The sequence below is a fragment of the Crassostrea angulata genome, chromosome 5, assembly GCF_025612915.1.
Source record: "Crassostrea angulata isolate pt1a10 chromosome 5, ASM2561291v2, whole genome shotgun sequence".
Taxonomy (NCBI): domain Eukaryota; kingdom Metazoa; phylum Mollusca; class Bivalvia; order Ostreida; family Ostreidae; genus Magallana; species Magallana angulata.
Window position 1 is genome coordinate 41,526,303 of NC_069115.1, and position 27,282 is coordinate 41,553,584.

Sequence of the window (27,282 nt, forward strand, 5' to 3'; positions counted from 1 at the left end):
ACATCTCACTGTTTATAAATAGCTTATTATCAGAAAAAAATCCTTCTGATTGCTGTGCAAACAGTAGAAATCAGGAGTGAAAATAACAGTGTAATTCCTCGGCAAACACAGGAAGAACCAAGCTTCTTCAGACAGGAAGGATCAACAAATCAGATTAATCGACAGGCATTGAAAACTATAGAAGAGCTACGATATATCATTGAAAAAACTGTGAATCAATTGAGATGATGTATTGAAAGGTGCGAAATGGCCACAAATTGAATTTATGGTCAATTGACGGTGGCAGGGTAAATGCAGAAGTAGTGTTGATAAAAATTGTTAATACGCACTTTTGAGGAGAGGAATATTGATAAATCATTCAGGGAAGTTTGTGATTTCGTAGAGTTGCACATCTGCTATTTTTAATACGCAGAAAGGCTAAGGTGCAAATTGTCATTAATATCTTTATATTTCTGAATTTGTTTGAAAAGAAAATCTGCCATTGTCAAGTGCATTTTTAGGACTCAATGTTTTGAAAACAAAGTGTACTTTCAACTGATTAGAGATTAAACAGTAAAGACTAAAGTACACACACATAAAAGCAAAAAAATGCAGATAAGAATTCAAAGCTAGAAAAATAGAGAATATTGACAAAATGAAAACTACAATTTTAATGCATGTAGTGGAAAATTTGATGAGTATTCAAAAGAATCAAATGTTCTTTTGAAATCATGCTTCATCGTGACTCTTTTGATATATTTTTTTTTGTTGGAATGAATTACTTCACACTTTTTGTTTGAAAATTCTACATGATCTGTAGGAAGTTGATGTTTGCAATCAGAACACTGCAGATTATAAACTCATGTTTCTTTTTTCACTATCTCAGTCCATGGTAGCATTTATCACCAGCCTGTGGAGAAATAAGTTTTATCATCTTTTTGGCTTGTTACTGGAAATGATAATAAACTTTTGAAGCTGAAATTTTTAACACAATGTTTTTTCAAAGCATTCAGATGCAAGTTCAATATGAAGGTCTCAGTGGTTCTATCTAAATGGTAGAAGATAAATCTTTGCAAAAGATTATCATTTCTGGAAAGGTTATTTTCCTCGGAATGATTGGGCATTTTATATTTCCACTGAAATTACTGTCAATTTTTGGGCCTCTATCCATTTAGATAGAGAATTTTTGGTGGAAAATTTTCTCCAAAGTGATTAATTAAGAAGAACTTAGCTGTCAATATGAAAAAACAAATTTCGAAATGCATGGAATATGATCTTGGATCTTGCTGTATAGGATGTCTGAGCAGAAATTGTAATCAACGACTACGGTAAATTTGTCTCTTTTTTATCATGTTTATAAACGAGAGAGCAACTTCCTGTTTATCTTAAGGGTAATCACCTTCAACAATTTTCCGGCACTCATAATTGTACGTGTTGTTTATATGTTATTAAAAAAATGTTGGAAGAGATTCCTGGTTTGATTCTGTACATGCCACTGCAATTTTACAGCAGCGATTTCATAAGATGCAACAAGGGAGGTGATAAAACAATGGCCTTGAACCGAACAGATGCAAACTTCTAAAGACCTGTTTGATAAACATGTTAATACACTTGAAAATTTGTCTTAAATTCAAAATCTTATGTTTTTAAACGCTTTAGCCTTTGACATTATAAAATTTATCATGATAATAGATTAATAATGTTTTCCATAATAACTTCTTTAATGATTGAAAGAAGAATTAGTTTCTATATAGCTACCAAAGAACTACTGCATGTCCGGTAATTTTCGCGATGACCTAATTTTCGCTTTTTTCGCGATCTATATTAAATCGCAAATAATTGAATACGCAGAAATTATATCCTGTATCATTTTCTATAACAAACTTTTTAAATTGCAAAAAATGACTGACGCAAATTAAAAATGTTACAGATTTTCCCCATTTTTGCAAATTTTGTGACTCGCAACAAAAAAATGGATATCTGGTAAATGATATTAGTGTATTCTTCTTGCTTGAAGATGATATTGCACATAAAGTATGGTATACAAAGTCAGCTGGTATGGCATCTTTATATAGAGTATCAGATAGAAGATGTCAATCAAGTAAGATTACAAAGAAAACAAGAATTTGTAACTGTCGATTCATAATTCTGATCAATTTGGACAAGGGTCTGTAATTAAAGATAAAGAAGTGACTCCTCATAGCTAGATTGAAACTCTCAGCTTTGAGGAAGAAGCAGATAGATTTTTATATAGCTCAGCCTTTCGTGAAGCAGTTTACTTTTCTGCTGTCTCCTGTTGGGATATGTAGCTTACTGTTATCAGAGGGATCTATATGGCAGATGTTCACTGCGAACATTCTCACACATGTAAACAAGGAAGAGGCTCTGCAAAAGTATGCTCCATGTCAATCAGCAACTAGACATTTATTGCAATGTGTATGCTGTTGAGTTATACATGCTGAATTTCTGTGAGGAAGATTCTTGCATATTGGTCACATATTTTTGAAAATTTTGAAAAAGCACCATGAAATTCTGTCAGTAACTTATCCTGAATTGGTGTCAGTGTGAGAAACAGGATATGTGCCTTTATTTCATACAGATCAATTTTTGTAATTTGTTTTAATTACCTTCCGAGAAATATAACCCTCCATTGTGAAATTTTTGCATTAATAATAAGTTCATTCTTTGTCCTTAATGCCTAATTCCTTGATCATGGTAATTATAAAATAATCAATAAACAGAATTGAAAACTTATCTTTCAAAAGGAATGGAATGAATAAATGATTATCTCAATTTTCAGGATCTCATTAAAAAAAAAGGAATAATTCAGATTTTAAATTGAATTTTGTTTTCATGTTTTGATGTTGCAAACATCAATGTTTCACACTTGAATTTGTCATAATTGCGACAATCACGATTTACAATTAAGATTTAAGCATGAGAACAGAAATTTGTGTGTTTCATTTTTGATCCAAAATACAATTTATTTAAAATTGTATTCATTATATTCTGAATAGGACATTGAACATATATTATGATTTTAATTAGTTTTTAATTTGAATAAAAGGATTTTTAAAAAAATCCTAGTATGTTTTTAATCCTATTATATTTCTTGCAAAGACCAACATATATTTAGGAAATCTTTAGAATTAAAATAAGATTAATCATATAAAATGGATTTCAATATTATATTAATATTATTTACTATATAATAGCTGCATGATAAAATAAAAAACAATTTTGGTTTTTTAAAACATTGAATATAAATTTCAATTCATTGTAGGGAGCCCAATGGTTGTTTCTTGACAAGGTCAAATGCAATTAAAGATCCCAGGTACTGTTCAAGATTAAGGTCTATAGGTCTATAAAGCTGGCACCGACAGTAGTTCAAATGGTCAACCAATTGTGACTAATTCTTGATAGGAGTTCAAACAACAGCTTTTCAGCTAATGTATTTTTAAAAGTGTTTGATGCTCAAAACTTACTTCTAGTAAGTTGTTCATTTTTCCAAAATCATATTTTGTAAGAAAATAACTGTTCCAAACACAAGCATGCTTTGCCGACTATTGGATGCAAGACAATTGATCCAAAGTTGTTGCTTTTTCATTACTGATATCCATTTTCTGAAATAGTACAGGTAATATAATTATAGTAAACATATTAAAACTTCATAATTCTTTTCTGAATATGATAGTAGAAATATCTTTTGATGTTGATTAGAGTAAGACTATATGACTATCATCAATGATTTATTAGGATGCATTGTAAAAGTAAAACAATAGGACTACATGCAGTCATCAATAAGATGATATTGTTTATATGCATCATCAATTATGCTGTAGAAGGTTATGTTTAATCAGGGGTCAAAAGGTCATTGGTTTTTTATGGAGGTTTTTCAGTACCTGATTCATACTGGTATTTACCTGATCATTTGAACAATCTCTAGTTTTTTTAAGTCACCTGAATCATTGACCCATTTTCCCCCACAATCATGCAAGCCTAAAGGGCCTTACTGGTATTTTCATGACTTCAGTTGAAGTAAATTCTAGTCATGAAAATCAAAAGGAATTAAGAACTGATTTAGAATGTACAAAATTTAATTATTTGAATTTTTATGACTTAACTGGTTACTGAATTTGCTGATTATACCATTGTTCTGATTAATAGATAACTGGTGAACATTGTAGCAGATGAACCTTTGTACTTTGAATGTTGTATCATAAAATTTTAAACCATTACTAAATTTTGTTTTCCTTTTACTGTAAATCTTTTTTGTTTCTTTTAGGAAAGCCATTTCAAAGAGCACTTTCAGCAACACAAACTATCTTCATCCAAGCCATGCAGAGCAATCAGGCTTCAGGAGAAGGGAACTCAGGTCAACAGTCGATTGGTCGGTTAGTTTGCTCTAGCTCTCTTGATTGGCTACTTTACTGGTTCATGAAGATTAAAGCTGATTGGTCAACAGTTGCATCAAATTTCAGTCTGAGATGCCTGATGTATTTTATTGGTTATGCATATATATCTATAATGTAAAGATTTTAGATAACAATAGAAAAGAAATCAAATTCACCATTATAGTACTGTATTTGTAACCTGCACTATCAAAACAATGTATCCACCAGTAAATGAGTTGAATATCAGCACAATGAATGAGTTAATTTAAAAGTCTGATTGTCTAAGACATTGTGGTCTGTTTTAGGACCAAGCAGTCAACAGTGATCACATGTGGGTGGAAACCAATGCATCGGGCGATTACTGCTACGCCATGGAGCCGGATTGTCTGGTGAGAATGTTTTCTATGGCAGGTTGTAGTTACAGGCAGATTTGTCTGTGTCTTCCAGACCAGCAGGTTGCATGGTGCTTAATTCCTATCTCCAGTGGTATAGAGCAGATGGGAATGGGAGCTCAAATTGAGTCAGTCTCTCTCTCTCTCTCTCTCTCTCTCTCTCTCTCTCTCTCTCTCTCACATGATAAAAATTGCTAACAAGCAAGCAGTGTTTAGCTTGAACAATTAAGAAAAATCCGCTGTATACAGTAAAACACATTTATAGTGAAAACACTCATAATGAATTCCTGCCTACAGTGAACTTAATATTATTCCCCACAGTGTATGAACTTACTAGGATGTAAAGAGTTTTACTTAATATATAGAATCAAAATATCCCTATAAACTGTTGCTCTATGTACATGTAATGGTAGATTCACTATATAGTCGCACTATTTATGAACGACAATTGCAAATCTTTTATTAAAAGCAGGAATTGGTGAAATATCTGAGAGTACTGCTGGTGAATTCCAGGGTTAAGTGAGGATAAGAGGTGAAATATTTCTGTATTAGGTTTATTTTATTTTCTCCGTATTTCCGAGCAAATTGATTATTGGAATTTGAATTACGGAGGAAATTTGTTTATGTGTGACCAGGGAGCACTTTTTTAACTTCACTGATCATACTTTGCACAAGGGTCCACAAAGTGTTAATCCTGTAAACGAATTGAAGGATATTGTCAGAAAGCAATTAAACCTGAAAGAGAAAATAGTATGGCTGATCCTTGCTTTTATCTGACCTGAGCTTCGTAGGGTAATAAGTTTAGCAATTGTAATTTTGTTGCTTGAAATCTTAAGGGAGAATTTCGATAAAGGTCGAAGATGCAAGCTTGATAAAAATGGTATGAAGGTCTTCAAATCAGTCTGTCGGCCTGACAGACAAAAAGAGGAGAAACTGATGAAACAAGAATGGCAGAACTGGATCCTAATATTAACGCTTAAGTATTTTGTGATCAGGATTTGATGGGCTAATGGAAAATTGAATGGTCTCCGGGAATCCCTGGAGGGATTGGATACCTACAATAGTTTATAGGGAAATGAAGCAATTAGGCTGAAACCAGTAAAACTGAAATAAATCTACAAAATGGAATTATCTGTGCATCATTGATGGATGTCAGATTTTTGACATTAATACAAGACTCTATGGACAAAAATCGGTGGTATATTTGATACTTCAATATAATAGTTTAATAGCATTCTGACAAGTATATGTGTGATAGAGAGCATTAAACCATACCTGAAATATTATTTGTAGCTTCAACTGTTTTCGTTATTTACAGTAGAACATTTTATAATTGAGTTTTTGAATTCCCTAGCTCATCTACTTCAAAGGTCAAAGACTAATTCTTTCTTGAAAGTGTCAAAACTAGCTTATCTTAGCATTCACATTGATTAATCAATATTTCAATTAAATATTAATAAAGTTATTAAAAGTATGAGTGCTGCAATGACAGTGCTTTTAGTCAGGGGCCTCTACATGGATATCAGAGGGATCACAAACACACATACAGTAAAACACGCTTATAACGAAGTCCCAGGAACAGGCAACTTTACTTCATTATAAGCATAGTTCGTTATATCTGTCAAGTTTACAACATGTTATAAAGTCACAGGGAATGAAAATCTCTTCGCTGTAAGCGTCAATTCATTATAAGCGTGTTCACTATAACCTGTTTTACTGAACCTGTATAATTATTTGAAAATGCATGTACATATATTGCTTCAATTAATAATATGTGACAGTCTGCAATTTTATATGAAAGATTTGCTTTGTCACATTTGCAAGATGCAGCATATGCCATTGCATGAAATATTTAATAGTTTTTTCAAACCCATCTTTTTTACATTTATATTTTAATTTATATACATATAAGTTTGTTTTGTTTTGTTTTTTGTAGAAAACTGGACCAAGAAAGAAATGTGTTGCTTGTAAAATTGTGGCTCATACCATGTGTATTCCTCTTCTGGAGAAGGTAAAGCACTTTAAAAATGTATGGAAAGTCAAATACAAAATGTATTAATTATAGGTGGCAAATTACCAATTTGCTTTATGTTAAGTTCATGAAAAATAACTTGCTACATAAATAATATTAAAATTGAATTAAATTTCATCATGCAAAATAGTTTTATTTGATAATAATTACTCAGGGTTAGGTGTATAACTATTAATGTGTATACTATAGGCCCATACTCTTTGCAATTTTTTTATGTTTATATTCTAGTGAATAGTGTAACTATAAAGAAATCTTGCATATACCTTTTGCACATTTCTTAGTAGGTACTTTGGTACTTAGTTTTGGTGTACAAGGCTCAATAACATTGTCAATGACTGTCTGTTGCAGGAGTTGTGTACTTGTAATTGTGGTACAGTTCTGATCGCATTTAATCACTAGCTTCTCTTCTTTTTGATGGAGATGTTACACTGGACCTCTATGAAGCTTTGATTCACTAGATATCACTTAGTTCCATGCATTAACATTGTATACTGAAATACCTTTCACTACTAAGGGATGTCAATTTTACTCGGGTGTCTTAGTCGATTAATCAAAGCCTTTAGTCAAACGATAGTCGAGTACTTGTTGATTTATTTGAAACTGTGTGTCCTTTTGAAATCAAATAATGCTGCTATCACATTCACCATATCTTAAACCATAAACCATTAAAAAAACTAAGGATAATATGCACTAGGTGTATTTGATTTCAAATAAATGAAAAAGTATTTTATCTAAATATGCTTAAGCTAATGTCTTAGCTTTTCCTTTTTCTTGGGCGCTTACACATAACTGCGTTCCATATCATCTTAGGCAAATCAAATGTGAGATGTTAAGTCATTGTCCCCTGCCATGCAAAATCAACAATTAAAGTTATTAATAATAATTATTAAAAAAAAAACACCTTGATATGATATGATTAAATTTTGATTAATACTAACATCTAATCCAATAAATAACGGATTAGCAGAACCACATATTGATCTCTTCAAGTACATGTTTGCATAAGTAATTCTATTCAAAATAATAATCTGATCTACAAATTCAAAGGAGATCAATTTTCAGCCCCTTAAAAAATATACCAGGGAAATCCGTTCGGTGGAACAGAGTGTAACATTATCAAAAATGCGGAGAAAAGAAAACTCTTACTTTTATTCGAAGCCAAAAAAATGCTGCATAAAGAAACGAGGAAAATTGTTTTGAATTTTTTTCTTTACTCTATAACGAGTAATCAACTAAGAAAATTATGGTCAATGATCGGCATGACTGAGCGATAGTCAAGTACTTGAGTACTCAATGACATTTCTACCTTTCACTCATATCTTTGGTGGCAAAACAACTTCTGATACAGAATATCGTGCTGAGGGAGCAATAAACTGGAAGTACTATTGAAAATGAAGCTCTGCGTGGAAATTTAAGACATTAACACCAAATTGAAATTAATGTACTATGAAGAAGGAACTGGAAATGAACTGCAATAACTCATGAAGTCCATTGATTCAGAAGAATATTTAATGTGAAACACGTACAGTGTCAAGGTGGCTCTTCAGAGATTTAATTTGTAGCATGAAAATATTGTCTAGGCCATTACTTTGTGTTGAGTAGAGGTGATGTTTAAAAAAAAGAAGAATTGATTCTTTGACATTTTAGTACCGTAATTATAATGCAACAATTTAATGTTGAATTTTAATTAACTCAAATACTTGACACCTCTTTAATTCTTTATTTCATTGTGTTTTATGTTCCCTTTTTCCTGGGAGATTATGAAAAAGTAATCCTATTATACCCATTTTCACCAGCCTTAAATGGCTTCTGTATCAAGAGATAAAATGCAAGCCTCGTTTTTAATTCCTGATATATGATTCTTTAAGTGGAACCCAATCTATTTTTTGGAGCATCCACATCATATACAAATGATATTGAAAGGATTATATCTTCGCTGTATAAATAATCTCTCTGTATAAATATTTTACCATTATTATTATACAATGTCAGTTGGTGTAACGATTGTTGCTAATAATCCATCCGTCTCCAGAAAGCTCTCTTCTATCAATGGTGCTTTGTCAGGGACCGCTCTAGTAAACAAATAATATGCCAAATATAGCCCAGATGGCTCAATATCTGAAGAACACACACAGACAATACTTTCTATAAATAAAAAACAAAAGACAATTTTGGGAATATCTTTGATCTGTGGAAAAAAATTTCTTGGCCAGAAAAAGATTTGATAAGACCCGGCCAGACAGAAATAATTTGTGACCTCCGTGTCTTCAGCTCTTCTGTACATCATTTGTGACCCCTGAGTCTATTACCCAGCTATTATGTACCGTATTGTCCTTTGTTTATTTATATATGAGAGCCGTAATATAAAAAATCTATCAAATTAGTTATTGTAAATAGAATTCATTAGACTACTAAGTATTCCTATGTCTGTGTTTGAAAATCTTCATCTAATATGGGAGATGCATCAATCATTTTCTTATGTATTAAAGTGACTGCATCAGTATCTACATATGGGTATGTAAAGGTTACTGTAAACATATTATATTTTGCGTAGACAATATTTGACTGACATTGATTTTTCAATGCTGTTTTAAATTTGAATTATTGTTTTTCTAAATGTACCTATCATAATATATATATGGATATCATTTAGCGATATGCTTCATTTTAGCGGAAGCTGCTTTCCACCAAAAAAAAAAGAAATAGAATACACAGCGAAATGTAATTTGTTTATAGTCTTTGGTTAGGAAAAAGCTTAACAAGTTTGTGATGAGAATTATTGCTGAATTTCTAAACAAACAATTGCTTATTTTCCCTGAAAAAAAAATTCCTTTTATAATCTGTTATACCAACATGATACTCACTTCCTTGGTTAATGATGGCTTTTTCCTTACAAAGTTGCTAATTTTTTTTTCAGGCACTGCATAATTTATAATATATAGGGCCAATTTTTCATTTGTGTTGTGGAGATACTCAAATTGAATTACTTTACGACTGAAATTCCGTCAGGCAAAAAAAACACCAAAATATTTTTTTGAGATCACTGATGAATTGCCATGTCGCACGTCGGTGAATGTCCTGGTGTACAGATTGACTGATTGTCTTGAACGGGTTCATTTGAATAACGCTGAGTGGCTTTGCAGTGATTGCAATGTCCAAGACAAAAATAGGGACAGTGCATGTTGCAGACCAGAAATCGTTTTATTTCCTAGAAAATAGTAAATGAAGCTAAAAACGAATACTTGCTAAACATAGTAATTTTGGCTTAATAGGATTTAGCTATGCCCTTGAGTGTCTTAATTAATTCGGATCTTCATTTAGATGAAATCGAGTGAAACTAGATCATTGACCCTCTCTTAGCACCTGATACCAAACACTGCATAACTTTAATACAGTACTATTCTTGCTTCCTTTAATTTGATTTTTTCTTCTTCAGAAAAACCTTAGATGTAAACCAACATTCCGTGAAGCAGGTGTAAGAAACTATCGAGAGGTAAGAGAAAAATGAAACTTTGTAATTTGTTATGACAGCAAAATGCTGCATGAATTTGCTACGTGTATATATAGTAAATACATTGCACCCCTTCTTCGTGAATTTTTTTTTACTGCACCCTGATTGCTATACTGTATATCAGAAAATTTTTAAATGTGCTCCTCTAGTTTTTGGTAAAATAAGTTTGCAGAAATTTAAGTTTCATTGTGACAGATTTATTAATAAATTTATTTCATTGTGACAGTGTTCGATTTTATATGATATATAAAAAAATGTTGATACTTTAAACCACCTCCAAAGGAAATGTTATTGTATATTACATACCAAAATAAGTCTGATATACGGTGTAATTTGATATTGTGTAAATGTTGGCTGTTAAAATTGGTTATAATTGTGTTGCTGTCTTACAGGACAATGACTGTGAACCCTCGGTACGTTGAGCTCTGGTTTTTACAATGCAGATTATCTGATCCTGTTTGTCTGTGTGCATGTGTGCGCGTACGTGTGCGTGTGTGTGTAAACATCTGGAATAAAAAAGAAAAACAGCACACATTCTTTTTAACTTAGCTTACTGTAAACATGTACTGTCTAACTGATGACCAATCAAATCTTTAATTAATTGCACATGCTCAATTGTCTTTCCTCTCCGTCTATGATGCAATCATTTATTTAGGACACACACATTAAATGTACAATGTATCTCTACCAATTGATTGTCAATGAGATTGTTAGGTTAATGAATTAATTTTCTTTCCTACTTTCAATTTCTAATTTGATGAGTATAAAGGTTCAACTATTAACGATTGTATTCTTAATGTTATGACTCTGATGTAATCTGCTCTTTGAAATGAACATTAAAAATTTCTTAGAATAGCTAGACAATGAATGGTAAATGTTTAAAAGACAACTAATAATTGCACAAACTGTTATTTAATCAAATACCCTTCTTTGATTGACACTGAACAAGAAACATATATCATCATGAAATTCATTTTGGTGCCCCTACACAGGATACTCTTAAGGTTTCTCTTTCTACTAAAGAAATTAAATCAAGCCAACCTTTAAAGGGAACAAATGTATGATGACTATATCATATGAAGTTAGTAATGAACAATGAATAAAATACAATTGTAGAAAAATTATTTATTAGTTTATGTACATGTTTTTACAACCATTGTCTAAAAAGCTCATTTGATCTATTATAACTTCTAGTAATTAATTTAGACACATTCTGTACCAATCTCTACCAACCTAATGGAGAAATTAACAACTCTTTCGGGATTGTACAAGCTCATTTTGAAGGCATTTGTGCATAGCTATTGATATTTGAGTGCTGTGGGATTAGTATGTGGGTGCTTTTGATTTGGTAGTAACTCGGTTGCAATATGATGATTGTTATAATATTAACGCCTGGCTGTCTCATAAACCCCCCAGACATTTTCTATAGGATATATTCTTCCTCTTCTATGAATGGAAATGATTTTACAGTTCTACTGGGAATCGGGTCAAGAGTACTGTCACAAAACATTATTAATATATCTTTATTAGATTGGTCTTTTTTGTTAAAAATTGATAATTTGAAAACCATCATTATAGCTTTTATGAAAACGCCCCCAAAAAAAAATGGAAGCAAAAATGGATGAAGCTGGAGGTTATATTTGTGATTTTTCGTGTGATAGTGGTAAAATGTGCAATGTTTATCTAAATTTTTAATATCTTTATAGCTAAGAAATTATGAATTTTATTTTACTTTACAGTAAAACTCTCCTAGTACGAACAAGGTTATAGCGAATTCTCGGATATAGCGAAGTCTTTTTGCGTCCCCAGTGAAATTCTTATCAAACCTTTGCAGAAATTTACGGTTATAGTGAATTTGGATATAACAAATTTATGGATATAGCGAACTGATACAGAGTCCCGTAGCGGTGAATAATAACAAAATTTAACACTTTTATATCGTATTTTTCACAAATTAATAAGTTTGCACTACTATTTAACATGATAGTTTAAATGAATTTATTTTCATATAAATATTTCAATTCACAATCTGATTATCAAAGGTATGGAAGTAATGTATTTTTAGTTTAAGCCCCAATTAGCAAAAATTATAGTCTAGTGAAAGAAATCATGTACATAGTGAATTTGCCATAGTTGTTTTTGCGTATTCGTTATACGGATATAACGAAGTAAATCCATTGGTCCCCAGGACATCGCTATAACCAAGTTTTACTGTATAGCTGTAATGGTACTTTTGTGTAAACTGTTTTTTGTATCTTAATTTTGAAAAAAAAATTTGGTCGAGGTCATTTTAAGGTCAAATAGTGCTCTGAAATAGTTTGTTTCAACATATTATGACTAACCAATCATATTATCATAGAAATATAAAGAAGAATTTTAAAGATCATATGTACATCGAATGATTTTGATATTTTGATGATATTAGAAATGCTTCTGAATCATTTGAAGCACCAGGCAAGTATAAACACTGAGCTGTCTGAATCATTGATAGCTTTTTATGGTAACAGAGTTGACTTATCCCCTCCCTATACAATTGGTTTCATGGCTGTTGGCCCCTGCAGGATAAAACTGATTAACAATATTCCTCATCCAATCTTTCCATTGCATTCAACTTTCGCTCCCCCCTCCACCTTCTTTCCAGGATTTGAACTTTACATGACCTTTTGATTTGTTGACATGATTGTGTTATCGTGTTTCCTGGACTTTTCACTTTTAATGAATTTTTCATAACTGAATAATGTATTTACTGGAGGCCAGCTGATAGTCATCTACAGTACAAATATTCATGATTTCTTGTGGGTTTTTGTCTTCAAATTTTGTATGAAACAAAAGTTTTATTTGTGAGAATGTTGGGGGGGGGGGTGTCCTTGTCATTCAGGCTTCTTGCTGATCAACTTAAATCCTCTCCCCAAAGCATTTTCGTGGATCTAAAATGTGGATTTATTCAAATTTTTCTCCTCAAAAACTCATAACTTGCTTTTAATATCAATTCTGTATTATTTTTAAGCAATTGTGTCGAAATATTAAATATAATTAAAAAGAAGCTGGCATATTATTATCAGAGAGAATAATAGGTTATTGGCACTTGCTGAATTGGAGGCTGTGAACTTGGATATAAAGCGGTATCATTAATAATTCTGTTATCTAGAAAATACTTTAGGGAAATCTTTCATTGTTAGTGTATGTTTGTAACAACAGGAAATGGAATCCGTCTATATATGGATCTAGAGTGTTTGAAAAATTACGCCCTTTCCCTTAAAGAAACAAATATACATATGTTAAAAAAGTCCAAATCAATATGTATATACTCAATTGAATTACCATCCATTGTAGGTCTTTTTTTTTCTTCTGTTGTTTACGAGATAACAGAAATATGAATATTTCATGCCAGCTGTTTTGTTCTTCTTTGTGTGCATTTGAAAAAAAAATTTTAATAGCAATTTGATGACGCTTTTGTTGAAATATTAATTAATGCTTGGTCCTTTGTAACTCAGAAATATAAATTTTAATCATGTGTGAGTTTTATTTGAACAAAATGTGGACTAAAGAGTTTACCACTGATTATTTTGTGTATCTTATTGGCAATCCCCTCCGAGTTATATATATGAATATACAGTTAAACTTTGATATCTCAAACACTGATATCTCGAAACTATGGATATGTCAAAGTGATTTGTATGATCCAACCACTTATTTTTTAAGTATTTTATCCTTGATATCACGAGTACTTCGATATCGAATTATTTAAACAGTATTTTTTATCCTTGATATCTCGAACTATTTAAACAGTCCCATCTAGTTCGAGATAACGAAGTTTGACTGTAGGTAAATCATGCAAATAATTTAAAACAATATTTCACATAATTATGTTAATCCTTTTACTAAAACTTTTGAATATTTACAAAATTTGCAAGTAAATAAAAACAAAATGATTCTAATGTTTGTCTCATATATTTCTTTAGTTACCAAGATAATAGCTAGGGAACAATTTGTTTTAATTGCAGTCAATTGCCACTGAAGCAAAATTCAAAAAGCTATTAGATTTATGGTCTCGATTGCAACAAGTTATGTTTACTATCAGAGTTAAGGTTTAATTAATTTACTTACTTGATTGAAATATATTAATCATTGCTTTTACGATTGGTGATGAACAAAATTTTTTTCTTTTATTTTTCCCAGCAAACCTTTATGAGACATCACTGGGTTCATAGACGAAGACAAGAGGGCAAATGTAAACAGTGTGGAAAGGTAGGTATTGATTTCACAGAGACAGTTGGATGGTTCTACAGTCCATGCATGGATCAAAAGGGTGGGTCATTGGGGGCATCTGGACCTTCACTGGGAAATTCAAATTTCTTAAATTTACATGGTAAAATTACCAAAAATATGCCTCGAACCCCCCACCCCCTGGAAAAATTACTGGAATTACTTGTGAAAGACTTCTTCAGGATCCTACTTTCATGAAAATCTGTTGAATATTTTGTAGGGCTGAAATAAGCATTGAAATAAAATGAATTTGTTTATCAATGGGGTCTTGAAACAATATTAACCATCAGGAAAATGAATTTGCAGGTCTTTGAATCTTAGTTGATACAGACTGAGGCACTAGTAGTGTACGATTTACATTACATCTGATTGAAATGAATGGTGGAAATTCAGCTTGTTTCCTGTCTAGATTCTATCCAAGATTGATATATTGAGCACTAATCAACCCCAATAATTCCTGAATTGCAAGCCAATAAACAGTGGTGGTCAGAAAATGAAGAGGAATTTCCATGATTTGTGGTTTCCGAATGTTCTTATAACAAAGGGATAGGGATATACACAATGAGTAAGATGAGAACGATTCAAAATCCATAACAAATCTTGCTTGGTCTTTTACAATTATACATTCTAGACTTTTAAATCGCAAATCAACGGCATTACGTTTTGAATACATTTACCTGGTTCTATTAGTCCCCGTTCCACCAACCATGATTTAAAACAGCGGCCAATTTTCAATTTTGAAAATCGTTTTTTCTTTTAATTATTGATAAGTGTCAGAATATTTACAGGAAAGTTCTGCAGACATTATCATTATCCAGAATGATGCAGTCATTAGAAAAGGATTACATATGGAAAATTTCCTGATATTCGATATCAAAATTCATTACAATGATGATAATTTCACTGAATGTTTAGGCTAAGAACGGATGATGTTCAAGATATATGACACTGGTTTAAAGGTTATTACTTTAATTGGACATTTGAATATTCATTGATTCTGTTATAATTACGGTTTTAGTGCAAAATCCCCCATTTTAATTTTGCAGAATCTGATAGGAATTAAAAAAAGAATTGGGTGAAAATCAGATTTGAGATCGAAGCTTTATCAGCCTATCTTGATCATGAAATTAAATAGCAGGATTAAATCAAAGCTTTCAGGGGGGAAAATGTTAAACTAATAACACTATTTTCTGGTCGTAACATAATTAAATGGCATAAAAAATCCATAATGTCGGATATATACACATCCATTTTGTTGATTTAGAAAAAGGTTTGGGCAATATAAATGTAATTTGATTGTGCAATTAAATCAGCTGGCTGGTTGAGCCTCTTTTCATTGGTTTCATGGTTGGTTTTTTTTTAATCTTTTGATTGGAAATTTAGAACAACCTGAAGGCTGGAAAGTTTGATATATTTTTCCATCCCTTAGTTTAATTTAGATAAAGGCTTGAGATCAGCAGCTAGAAGTTTGTGTTAGAACAACCAATTAAATTCTATAAGTAATATGTCCAAATAGGTCATATTATCTGCTTATTATTTATTTATATTTATATATCTTTCCAACAGACATGATTACCCCTGGCGAATGCCTTTTTCATTGTGGTATCAAAATTTTTAACATGAAGATCAACTTAAAATTCAAGATTTAATATTGATGTTTGATAAATTAAAGATACATGTATTACCATAAAATTTTTTGTCAGTGATAGGCACCGGTAATCTTAAGAAATAATTTGCAGAATTTAGTTCATATGAACTTACAAAACTGTTTTATAACAGTATTATATATGCGACACACATTTTGCTGTTACAAAAAAGTCAATCACTTCAAACGAAACATTACACAGTACAGCATACAGCCCAAGATCAATACTTACCACACAATAAAAACTGGGAGTCTTTGGAGTTGAACACTATTAAACAATGGAATTCTATGGATTTTAACTAAACATGCTCTTAGTAACAGTCCTAATTAATACTGGGGCAATTATCGTTGCAGGTGAAAAAAGGTTTCATTTAGATCATGAAATAGCTGCTCGCTACTGCGAGAAGTAAATGACAAATGAGCTTGTTCTTTTGAATGGTCCATTCTTTTTTGCAAACACCTACGGGAGTGAAAAATGCAGGGATTTGAATTATAGATTGATTTATATAACGTTGGGATCGGCCCTGTTGAGGAAATACGTTGAGATGTCAATGTTATCAAATATTGTAGGTGACTTAATAAACTTCCCGTGATTTACTCGACGGGTTGATAATTGTTTGCTTGACGCGTGCTGCAAGAGCATTAGATACCATTGTTTAGTGATTCGGGGGAGTCTAATGTTAGCTTACGCCTTTAAACATTAATGCGTTTTATTACTTATAGATATTGACCCACCACACATTAAATATTGAAAAACTTATTAATTTTGAATTGGCAGCCACTAATCACTATTATAAATAATTATAAACTATGAGGAAAAATGATCTGGAATTTTATGAAATCAGCAGGGTGAGTTTTTGTCCAAGATCATTTCGTATCATATTGTAAAGTTTGAATAATTCAAGCTCATTGTACATGCTAAAAATTTGTCTATGTCAATTAAATCTTTCTTTTATTTTCAGTCATTCCAGCAAAGATTTGCGTTCCAGAGCAAGGTATGGACTCCGTAGGATTTCCTTTAGTTGGTTAACTTTAAAATGAATAATTTTTTTGTAACTTTGTTTCTTTGTTTTGAGATAATACCACAACAGATGGTGTTATAAGCTTCTGCACAATTTCTTATAGCACTATGGGTTTCCCCTTTAAAGAAAGTCAGTCACTGGTCCATGCTTGGTTTTATTCGTTTTTTTTAAATCAGGTCTTTTTTATAATTAGTAATCTCCCCTGTTGCTGCCTATAGTGCTTATCAAACAGTGGCTACTTAAAAAGGGGATTAATTAAATATTTTACCCTTGATATCTCAAATATTCAGATATCTTGAAGTTTTTAAACATGCAGTCCCATCTAGTTTGAGATAACAAAGTTTTACTGTATATGCATGTAAACATACATATATAATACTAGTAGTAGGGAAATATAAGTCATGCACTTATCACCCAGATTTATGAATCCTCTCAATATTTACAATTCTTTATATCAGACTTCGTCAATATCAGGTAAAGGAAGTTTTAATTTGAACTTAATACTGAAGTGGGATGTACAGTAATCAGAAAGCTACAAAATCAGACAATGAATTTCTATATGAAGAAACGAGAAATTACGGCCTTTAAATCGTGTTCTGTAGACAGAGTAGTTGAAGATATCGGATTTCTTGCTTTAATTTTCTTAAAATGGTACTATTTTTTTTGCCTTTTTTTTGCATGCAGTCAATGACTTCATATTGATTGCAAGATGATATGATATGTACTGTTAGGGAAATTTTGTATAAGTAAGAGAATATGAGAGCTGATGAAAAGTTTTAGGGTTGAAGAACCTCGAAAAGTAGGATAGTGGTAGAAGGAGGATGCCAAGAATAATTTGGTCATTGACCATATTCAAATGTTTCTCTTGATATGCAGCATTATAGGCTAGTAATGAAAGTTGATAGCTCATTTAGTTGTGTAATCTTTACTTTACTACTGATAAGTTGAAGTGGATAAAATTTAATATTCTTTTTTTTAAATTGATTTAGCTAAAAAAGGTATTTTGAATATTCGATATATATTATCAAAAAAGTGAAATTTAACTTTGTAGACTTGAACCACTGGATATCTTTATTTATAATTGTTCTCTGTTTTGTATATCAATGCGTATTAGTTGTTTTCTGTTTTGTATATCATTGCGTATTAGTTGTTTTCTGTTTTGTAGGAGATCATTGCTATCAGTTGTTCTCTGTTTTGTAGGAAATCATTGCTATCAGTTGTTCTCTGTTTTGTAGGAGATCATTGCTATCAGTTGTTCTCTGTTTTGTAGGAGATCATTGCTATCAGTTGTTCTCTGTTTTGTAGGAGATCATTGCTATCAGTTGTTCTCTGTTTTGTAGGAGATCATTGCTATCAGTTGTTCTCTGTTTTGTAGGAGATCATTGCTATCAGTTATTCTCTGTTTTGTAGGAGATTATTGCTATCAGTTTTTCTCTGTTTTGTAGGAGATCATTGCTATCAGTTGTTCATGGTGCAAGGCAGCTTATCACAACAAAGTCTCCTGCTTTCTGATGCAGCACATCGAAGAGCAATGCACTCTGGGAGCTCACCAGAGCATCATTGTGCCTCCATCTTGGATCATCAAGCTTCCAAAAAAAGTAGGTCACAAGTGTCATTTATAAGTCATCCATTTTATGGAACATTGTAATCAATGGAGAGAAATATTAAAATGAGGTTTTTTTTTTAAATATAGAATCAGAGAAACAATTTATAAATTATCAATAAATAAGTTATACTGTATTATACATTTTAAGAACAAATCGGTATATATTCAGGAAATGTCGGAATGTTTTCAAAATGTACATAAATGAGATATTTAAATATTTTTTGATTAAATGAGATAAATTGTGAAACCTGATGGACTTTTTCAGGGGTCTTTCAAATCATCTCTGCGAAAAAAGAGGCGGGCCTCTATAAAACGGAAAAAAGCCAAGGAAGAAAATCGTCCATTTATTATCAAGCCCATTCCCTCCCCACTCCTGAAGCCCCTGATAGTCTTCATCAACCCTAAAAGTGGGGGAAACCAGGGGGCCAAACTCATGCACAAATTTTGCTGGTGGTTGAACCCTCGGCAAGTGTTTGATCTTTCTCATGGTGGACCTCGAGCAGGGTATGTAATGCAAAACATGGAGGGAAAAAAAAATTAATTTCAACGATCATCTCAAAACAGTATCATGACTCTCAAAAATTATTTTCTCATTATTCGTTGTGCTTTTTTCACAGCTCTTTCATGCCTTGACAGTCATTTAAATGATTGTTAGGACAAAAATACACATACATGTAATTGCATTTGTTTAGGGTGCTTAATCATGTTTTTATGTTAAAACTCTAGTTTTGACGTTGAAGAGCTTTAAATAAAAGAAAAACTGCCATTATATGAAAAACTGAGTGTATGATGATTATTGTTAATGATATTGGACTACTGGTACTCTGCCATGGATTTAATATTCTAAGTGGACATCTGGGTTGTAGAATAGAAAATTATTTGATTAAGAATGTTATGAACAGTGAATGACAATTATAATTCTGGTTAGACATTGATTGTTAACATCTGATTATTAGAATTTCCATTTTAAGTTCTGTATGAAACTTGATTACAAAAGTCTCTCTGTTTCATCCAATTTAATCTTCAATTTTTTTTTTCATTTTGATGATCATTATAGAGAGAGTATATATATATATATATATATATATATATATATATATATATATATATATATATATATATATATATATATATATATATATATATATATATATATATATATATATATATATATATACTTTCATTTAGTAATTCAAAAACCAAGGAAATATTCGAAGTATTTACCAGTTGTGTTTCGATAGTGATAATCTTTGATCAGTGAAATTTTCATCCATGATTTCCAACCTTAAATATATCTGGCGTGATAGAAGATCTCTCATAATCTAAAATTCTAAAGTCATGGTTAAAAGATAGACCCTTAAAAGGGAGGTTTGTGTTATTCCACAAGTGTAATTAAGACACTCAAAAGGGAGGTGGATATTATTCCTCAAGTGTAAGACACTCAAAAGGGAGGTGGATATTATTCCTCAAGTGTAAAACACTCAAAAGGGAGGTGGATATTATTCCTCAAGTGTAAGACACTCAAAAGGGAGGTGGATATTATTCCTCAAGTGTAAGACACTCAAAAGGGAGGTTAATTATTCCTCAAATGTATGAAAGTGATGTTTTTTATCACACCTTTGTCTTTAGCATGCATAAATATAAAGAGAATTGAAAGAACCCATTTATGGTATTTGAAACATGCATACATGAGCATATACGACCATGGAAAAACCTGTTTCTCTAAATGTTACCTTTTGCTGCACTTAAAACTGAAGCAGTACTACATTCTACAACATGATGTGGACCAATAAGCCAATGGGACATTATTGGACTGACATAACCTTTGAAGTTCCATAGTCAATACATTACACAGATTAAAGAGAGGAGCCTTGATTCAGCAGTGTAGTAATTCTCGAGGGGGAATTGACATCTAATGGCTAAAAGAGAGATATATCAAGGAAATTGTTGTGCAGAAACAACGTTATGCCATTTACACTTCAATATGTTTGATGAGAATGAGTCTAATGTTGCCCTTTCATCTCTGTTTCAAAGGAGATTTAGCGTTTTAAAAGAAAAGATTATGACTTTGACTTTTTGTTGTAATTATTCTTTTTTATGAGAATTTTTTTTAAGGCAAGTCAACTTTTTTTTTTTTACCTTATAAGTACAAGGTATTAAAGATTTAAGACCTTGGCTAATGAAGCTCTAGTTACAAATTATGAACGAAAATGAAGATGGAGAGGAAGAGTACTTTATTCTGTAGATATAGTTATTAAAAGCAGAAGAAGCTTAGTTTCTAATTACAAGAGAATGAAATAAGAGGAAAAGATGGATTGCCAATCAGTTTGCACTGATTAATAAGTGCCAACCATTGATGCAACGATTTTTTGCTTCATTTTCCAACTATCAGGTCTAAATTATAGAATAAAACCAAGAAAGGAAAGAATAAAATGCTATAATTTAAGTATTCATAGCTCAGTAAAGGGACTGACTCTTTTTAATTGAACTTTTCATTATTTTACAAAGGCTTTAAAAACATATTATTTTTGTAGACAATAATATATCTTAAATTGTTGTGGAACTGAAAAAAAATTCTAAAGTAATATCTCCCAGAAAAATTGGTTAGGTAAAGAAAAATATCTATATAATATCTCATTCCGAAATTTTGCTATGGTATGTACTATACATTAAAATTGTCTAGTCAACTTGTTTATTTTGTATCTTTTAGACTTGAGCTGTACAAGAAAGTGCCTAACTTGAGAATCCTGGCCTGTGGGGGTGATGGAACTGTTGGCTGGATCTTGTCCGAAATCGACAGCCTGGGCATTAAACCTCCCCCTCCTGTTGCCATCATGCCGCTGGGCACCGGCAATGACCTCTCGCGCACCCTGAACTGGGGAGGGGTAAGTCAAAAATATAGGCTGAGTGTTATTACGGCCATGGAATTTGGGTAGATTTCAACTGAGCAAATTACCATCTTAATCTGCCAAAAATAGTCACCTTTTACAGTGCCCCTTATCTCCCAAATAAAGAATATTTTGATTGATGAATCACTGATATTTAATTAAATGCTTTGAAAAAATTTTGCCGATATTTCTTCTGAATAAAAAGTTGGTTTATTTATTTATCAAATAGCACATTAGGTACCCATTTATTTTCTTTGTTTGGAGTACGCGATCAATGATATACTTGTAGGTTTAGTACTGAAAACTGGATTTAAGACATCTTGACGTATCTGTTTCTCATCAGTAAATTTTGAATCAATTTTAATCCATATAAGGATATGTGCACTCTGTTCCATAGAACCCCAGAGACATTAGTGTTTTGCAGGGATAATGCCTGAGAATGTTCCATCTTGCACTTATCCTAATTGATTTTTTTTCTTACAAAGCCCTTGCATAACAGGTTTCTTTAATGCTGCATTTCTAGGTCAGTGAAATATATGTCAAGGTCACGCAGCGTAGAAAATATGAGATTTTGCCAGCAAATTCATCCACATAATGATTAAAAACAATATGGCTGCATAAGATTGATGAGATTTTGTTCAAGCAAATGCTTAAATATAATTCTTTACTCTGACAAAATTCAGTAAATGATGATAACCCAAGAGTAACTACATTTGGTTTAAGAAATTTTGTTCTAACAGATCTGTAGAATTTAAATGTGGTAACACATGTCGCAGATTAAAAGTAGTTGATAATTGTCATTAAATTGGATTACAGAAACTTTATTGTCGTCCTCTTTCATATAATTTGATTCTCTACACTATAGTCTGTTTTACTATTCCATCTTCCCATAAACTAGAGCTATTATATCGTCCCCTTATAGCAGGTATGCATCACCTCCGGTTAATCAGAGATAAGTAATCAGTGCAAGTGACAAATAATTTTCTTACAATATCAACATTTGATGATATTTAAATTACCAATCATAAAACATCAAAACTTATCTATTAAAATTTATAAAATGTCAAAGTCAGCATGTCACTTTAGAATGCAAAATATGAGTTTGCTTACAATCAATAACATGTACTATGCCTAAATATACATGTACAACGGATGACTGGTGGATTATTGATTTCTCTGATAAAATAAACCCATCTGTCATGCAGAAATTAAGATTTTATAAATATTAAAGGTGGCTGGTGTTGAAAACCGATTTTACCTTAGAAATCAAATATAGATATATAAATTCCTATTGAACTGTCCCTATACTTTTTTTTCGGGAAACAATGCAAAAACAATATTTTGGAAAGTATTTGTGCGAGACACCCGCCCACCAAAACTTTCAAGTTTCAAGCCATGTTGATTAATCGATATCTGGTGTACTGTAGATTCCTATCAAACGCAAAGAATTCATATCAGTGTAAATCACGAAAAGCAACTCTTTTTAAAAAAATTTAAAATCCCACTTTTATTTTTCAGACAGTTTCGACTTTTAAGAAATTATGACAAAAAAATTGTTGCTCGTGATTTAATTTTAGTTACTCACATAAAATAAGGAATTTTCAACATGTTGTAACTCATAAATGTAGAGACAAGTAATCATAATGTTTCCATATATGCAGTTTAATTGTTATTTATTTTTTCTTTTATATAGGGATATGCAGATGAACCAATCACAAAAATCCTTAGTTATGTCGAAGAGGGCCAAGTCGTACAGTTAGACAGGTTTGTTAAAATAAAATTTTATTTACTTACAATAAAGAAATTGAAAACATACATTTTTGTAATGATTGCGATTCCCCGTCAAATCATCCTGTTGTCTCTTCTCAGTGAAATTGGAGGTGATAAAAATAAGGTACAGCTTGCTAGGATGTTACAAATTAATTTGAATCTCCGCAAAATATCTAAAAAGTATTAAATTATGTTATTAATGATGCTGAAAAAAGGAAACCATGCAGTTAGAAATGATTATAAAATTAGACTCTAAAATTTATTAAACGGCACTATTATATAGTGTATTTATTTCATATTAGAATGCTGCATGTTAAAGAAGCCAAATTTTAAACAAATATGTGGCAAACATAGAACATCATAAGACTATGAAGGGTGGGTTAGGTTAAAAATAATTTAAATAAATAATCAAACATTTTGGAGCATAAAATGTATGATACAAAACTTTAAAAGTGAAAACCTTCTTCAATTTTGAGGATTTCAAACATTTCAACTAAAATTTATCTAACCTTTTTATTAAAGCCGAATGGAAGAAGTTTCAATAACGTATTATCAAGGCTTATACTTATTGTAACTAGGTAAATTTTTCTTCTAAGAAACAAAACTATAGGTTTAAAAGTATATGTGCTTTATCAAAGCCGATGGACTCATATGGAAAGAAGTTTTGTCTTAAAAGGTTGATCACTCCCTGGTGTGTACTGTATAACTTATTTTGAGATGTGTGGCGCGAGTCATAAAACAAATAGTGTTGAAGTTGGAAAGTATCCAGTCTGTTCCATTAAAGATGAATGATCCCTTCGGGACTCTGCTGGCTAGTTTTTGGTGTGACATTGTAGAAGCTTATACTTTGAGTCAAGGGGGCCATGAACTTCAGCAGAAACGATTCTTTCATCTGTGAAAAGAAGACTATGATGCGCAATTTCCTGACAAGCTGTTTGGAATTTGAAAATAAACAAGTCAAGACAGCTTGACCATCTCTTATTCATGACTGTTTGTCACTGCATGTCATGCCAGCTAATTTAATGTATTAATTTTCAATGCATGGAGTCTATCAAGAGAAAAAAAATGTGTGAATGGGTACAAAATCTGATCTCCCATGAAGTCTCCATACAGTCGTAAAGTATATGTAATGGAACTTTGCCGTCTTTGTTCTAGAATTCATTGGGGGTTCGAGAAATATGAATTTCGGACATTAGTTTTGTTAAAGCGGTCGATGTGTTGAAACATTATATATTAATTGTTTAGCTGTTGTTTACTATGCAAACTTATTGCCAGTTGCTGGCCGTAGAATGGAAAGAATGGTCTGATCGATTGACCCATAGATCTTTTGGCACATAAAATGTACCCCAATTGCCTTGCACACAATAAGCTTGCTTTTAAATAACTTCTTTTAAGATCGTGTAAAGAAAATGCAAGGCCTTGTAAAGAGAAGCGGCTTGCACAAAGTTCATTGAAAGAAGAGAGAAAGGAATGATCAGGCTTAAAAATGCTGTTTAATGTCATTAGTCACTGCCAGTGTTTGAGAAATAGGGTCTAAACAGTTTCCCTTCTGCTTTAGAAATATTTATGAGTGAATTGATCATTGTAAGAAAGGAAATCTTGAATGACTTGACAAAAATGATACCTATCGAAGAGACCGTTGGGAGTGAAATATTGGTATTAATCGTGATATTTGATTCGATGTGTCATTGTCAACACTCCCATTCTTTGTAATTAGGAGAAATACAAGTTTCTCCAAGGTAATGATTACAATCAGCTATATAGCTGTGATATCACGTAAAGACTACTTAAAGGATGTAAAAAATTTCCATTTAATCTATTGTTGCTGCATCATCTATTAAATTCTGAAATATAATCGTCATTTCAGTGTATTGTGTTTCTTATTTGAAATTGTGATGCTATTCTTGGTTGACTCACCCTTCTGTAATGAAGTCATTTTAGTGATTTGAAATTGAATAACATTTGCAACATTTTGCGCATTGCATAACCATGCAAAAAAAAAAAAATGCATGATCGTTATTTTGTGAAACAAAATAAAATGTTTGGTTTTGCTTATCAGTTATCAAGTTAGATGTGTTGTAAAATGTTTATTTTTAACCTTTTGTTTCAGATGGAACATAGAAGTTTCGACGAATGTGGTGACGGACTCTGAGATCTGCGATGAGCCCCTGGTGACCGATCAACTCCCTCTGAATGTGTTCAACAACTACTTCAGTCTCGGAGCAGATGCTCACGTGGCCCTGGAATTTCATGAGAGCAGAGGTACATTGAACTTCAATTTAGCCATCTCCTCATACATCCAATTACAGTTAATTAACCCCATTAGAGGTGATCCATGATAACAAATTAAGGTTTGATGCCTTAAAATGTGGGGGCAGATGTTTTGAGGGGGGTCTTATTTAAAGGAAAACTCTAGACAAAGCTACATGTATATTGTTTGGTTAGAATGATATGATTTTAATTATGATATTTCTCCTTTCTTTTCCCAGAGGCAAATCCAGAGAAATTCAACAGTCGGTTTTGGAACAAAATGTTTTATGCAGGTGTAAGTTAATCAAATGTCTCAATAATTTTTTATTCTATATTTCAAAACAAAATATCTATTTTTAATGGCAAGAAATTTATACTTCTGGGCTAATGTTGCAAAGAGGAAGATGTTGATAAAGAGGCGAGGTTAACTGTATACATTTTGTATCTGCAGGCAGGAGGTAGGGACATGCTGAGGAGAAGTTGGAAGGGCCTGGCTGACCACATACAACTGATTGTAAGTCAAAATACACCACAAACCACATACAACTGATTGTAAGTCAAAATACACCACAAACCACATACAACTGACTTAAGTGAAAAATACATCACAAACCACATACAACTGATTGTAAGTCAAAATACTCCACAAACTACATACAACTGATTGTAAGTCAAAATACTCCACAAACCACATACAACTGATTGTAAGTCAAAATACACCACAAACCACATACAACTGACTTAAGTGAAAAATACATCACAAACCACATACAACTGATTGTAAGTCAAAATACTCCACAAACTACATACAACTGATTGTAAGTCAAAATACTCCACAAACCACATACAACTGATTGTAAGTCAAAATACACCACAAACCACATACAACTGACTTAAGTGAAAAATACATCACAAACCACATACAACTGATTGTAAGTCAAAATACTCCACAAACTACATACAACTGATTGTAAGTCAAAATACTCCACAAACCACATACAACTGATTGTAAGTCAAAATACACCACAAACCACATACAACTGACTTAAGTGAAAAATACTTCACAAACCACATACAACTGATTGTAAGTCAAAATACTCCACAAACTACATACAACTGATTGTAAGTCAAAATACTCCACAAACCACATACAACTGATTGTAAGTCAAAATACATCACAAACCACATACAACTGATTGTAAGTCAAAATATATCACAAACCACATACAACTGATTTTAAGTCAAAATACATCACAAACCACATACAACTGATTGTAAGTCAAAATACAGCACAAACCACATACAACTGATTGTAAGTCAAAATACGCCAAAACTACATACAACTGATTGTAAGTCAAAATACTCCACAAACTACATACAACTGATTGTAAGTCAAAATACTCAATAAACCACATACAACTGATTATATGTAAAAAATATATCACAAATCACATACAATTGAATGTTAGTCAAAATACACCACAAACTACATACAACTGATTGTAAGTCAAAATACAACACAAACCA

The 27,282-nt window shown here is 31.8% G+C and overlaps 1 protein-coding gene across 18 annotated transcripts in view; it reads left to right on the forward strand.

The window, feature by feature from the left end:
- LOC128185886 (diacylglycerol kinase zeta-like) overlaps nucleotides 1-27,282 on the forward strand; it is a 73,256-nt gene that overhangs the window by 30,122 nt on the left and 15,852 nt on the right. For 10 of the 18 annotated variants that reach the window (XM_052855586.1, XM_052855587.1, XM_052855585.1 and 7 more), the window contains exons 2-16: nucleotides 3,263-3,313; nucleotides 4,265-4,373; nucleotides 4,679-4,762; nucleotides 6,702-6,776; nucleotides 10,234-10,290; nucleotides 10,701-10,721; nucleotides 14,488-14,556; nucleotides 17,182-17,214; nucleotides 18,687-18,839; nucleotides 19,113-19,351; nucleotides 21,558-21,732; nucleotides 23,429-23,499; nucleotides 25,616-25,767; nucleotides 25,995-26,050; nucleotides 26,207-26,269. In XM_052855586.1, the coding sequence (XP_052711546.1) occupies nucleotides 3,263-3,313; nucleotides 4,265-4,373; nucleotides 4,679-4,762; nucleotides 6,702-6,776; nucleotides 10,234-10,290; nucleotides 10,701-10,721; nucleotides 14,488-14,556; nucleotides 17,182-17,214; nucleotides 18,687-18,839; nucleotides 19,113-19,351; nucleotides 21,558-21,732; nucleotides 23,429-23,499; nucleotides 25,616-25,767; nucleotides 25,995-26,050; nucleotides 26,207-26,269 (1,408 nt within the window). The remainder of the gene's footprint in view (nucleotides 1-3,262; nucleotides 3,314-4,264; nucleotides 4,374-4,678; nucleotides 4,763-6,701; nucleotides 6,777-10,233; nucleotides 10,291-10,700; nucleotides 10,722-14,487; nucleotides 14,557-17,181; nucleotides 17,215-18,686; nucleotides 18,840-19,112; nucleotides 19,352-21,557; nucleotides 21,733-23,428; nucleotides 23,500-25,615; nucleotides 25,768-25,994; nucleotides 26,051-26,206; nucleotides 26,270-27,282) is intronic. The other 8 variants (XM_052855589.1, XM_052855590.1, XM_052855588.1 and 5 more) reach the window with 2 other exon arrangements.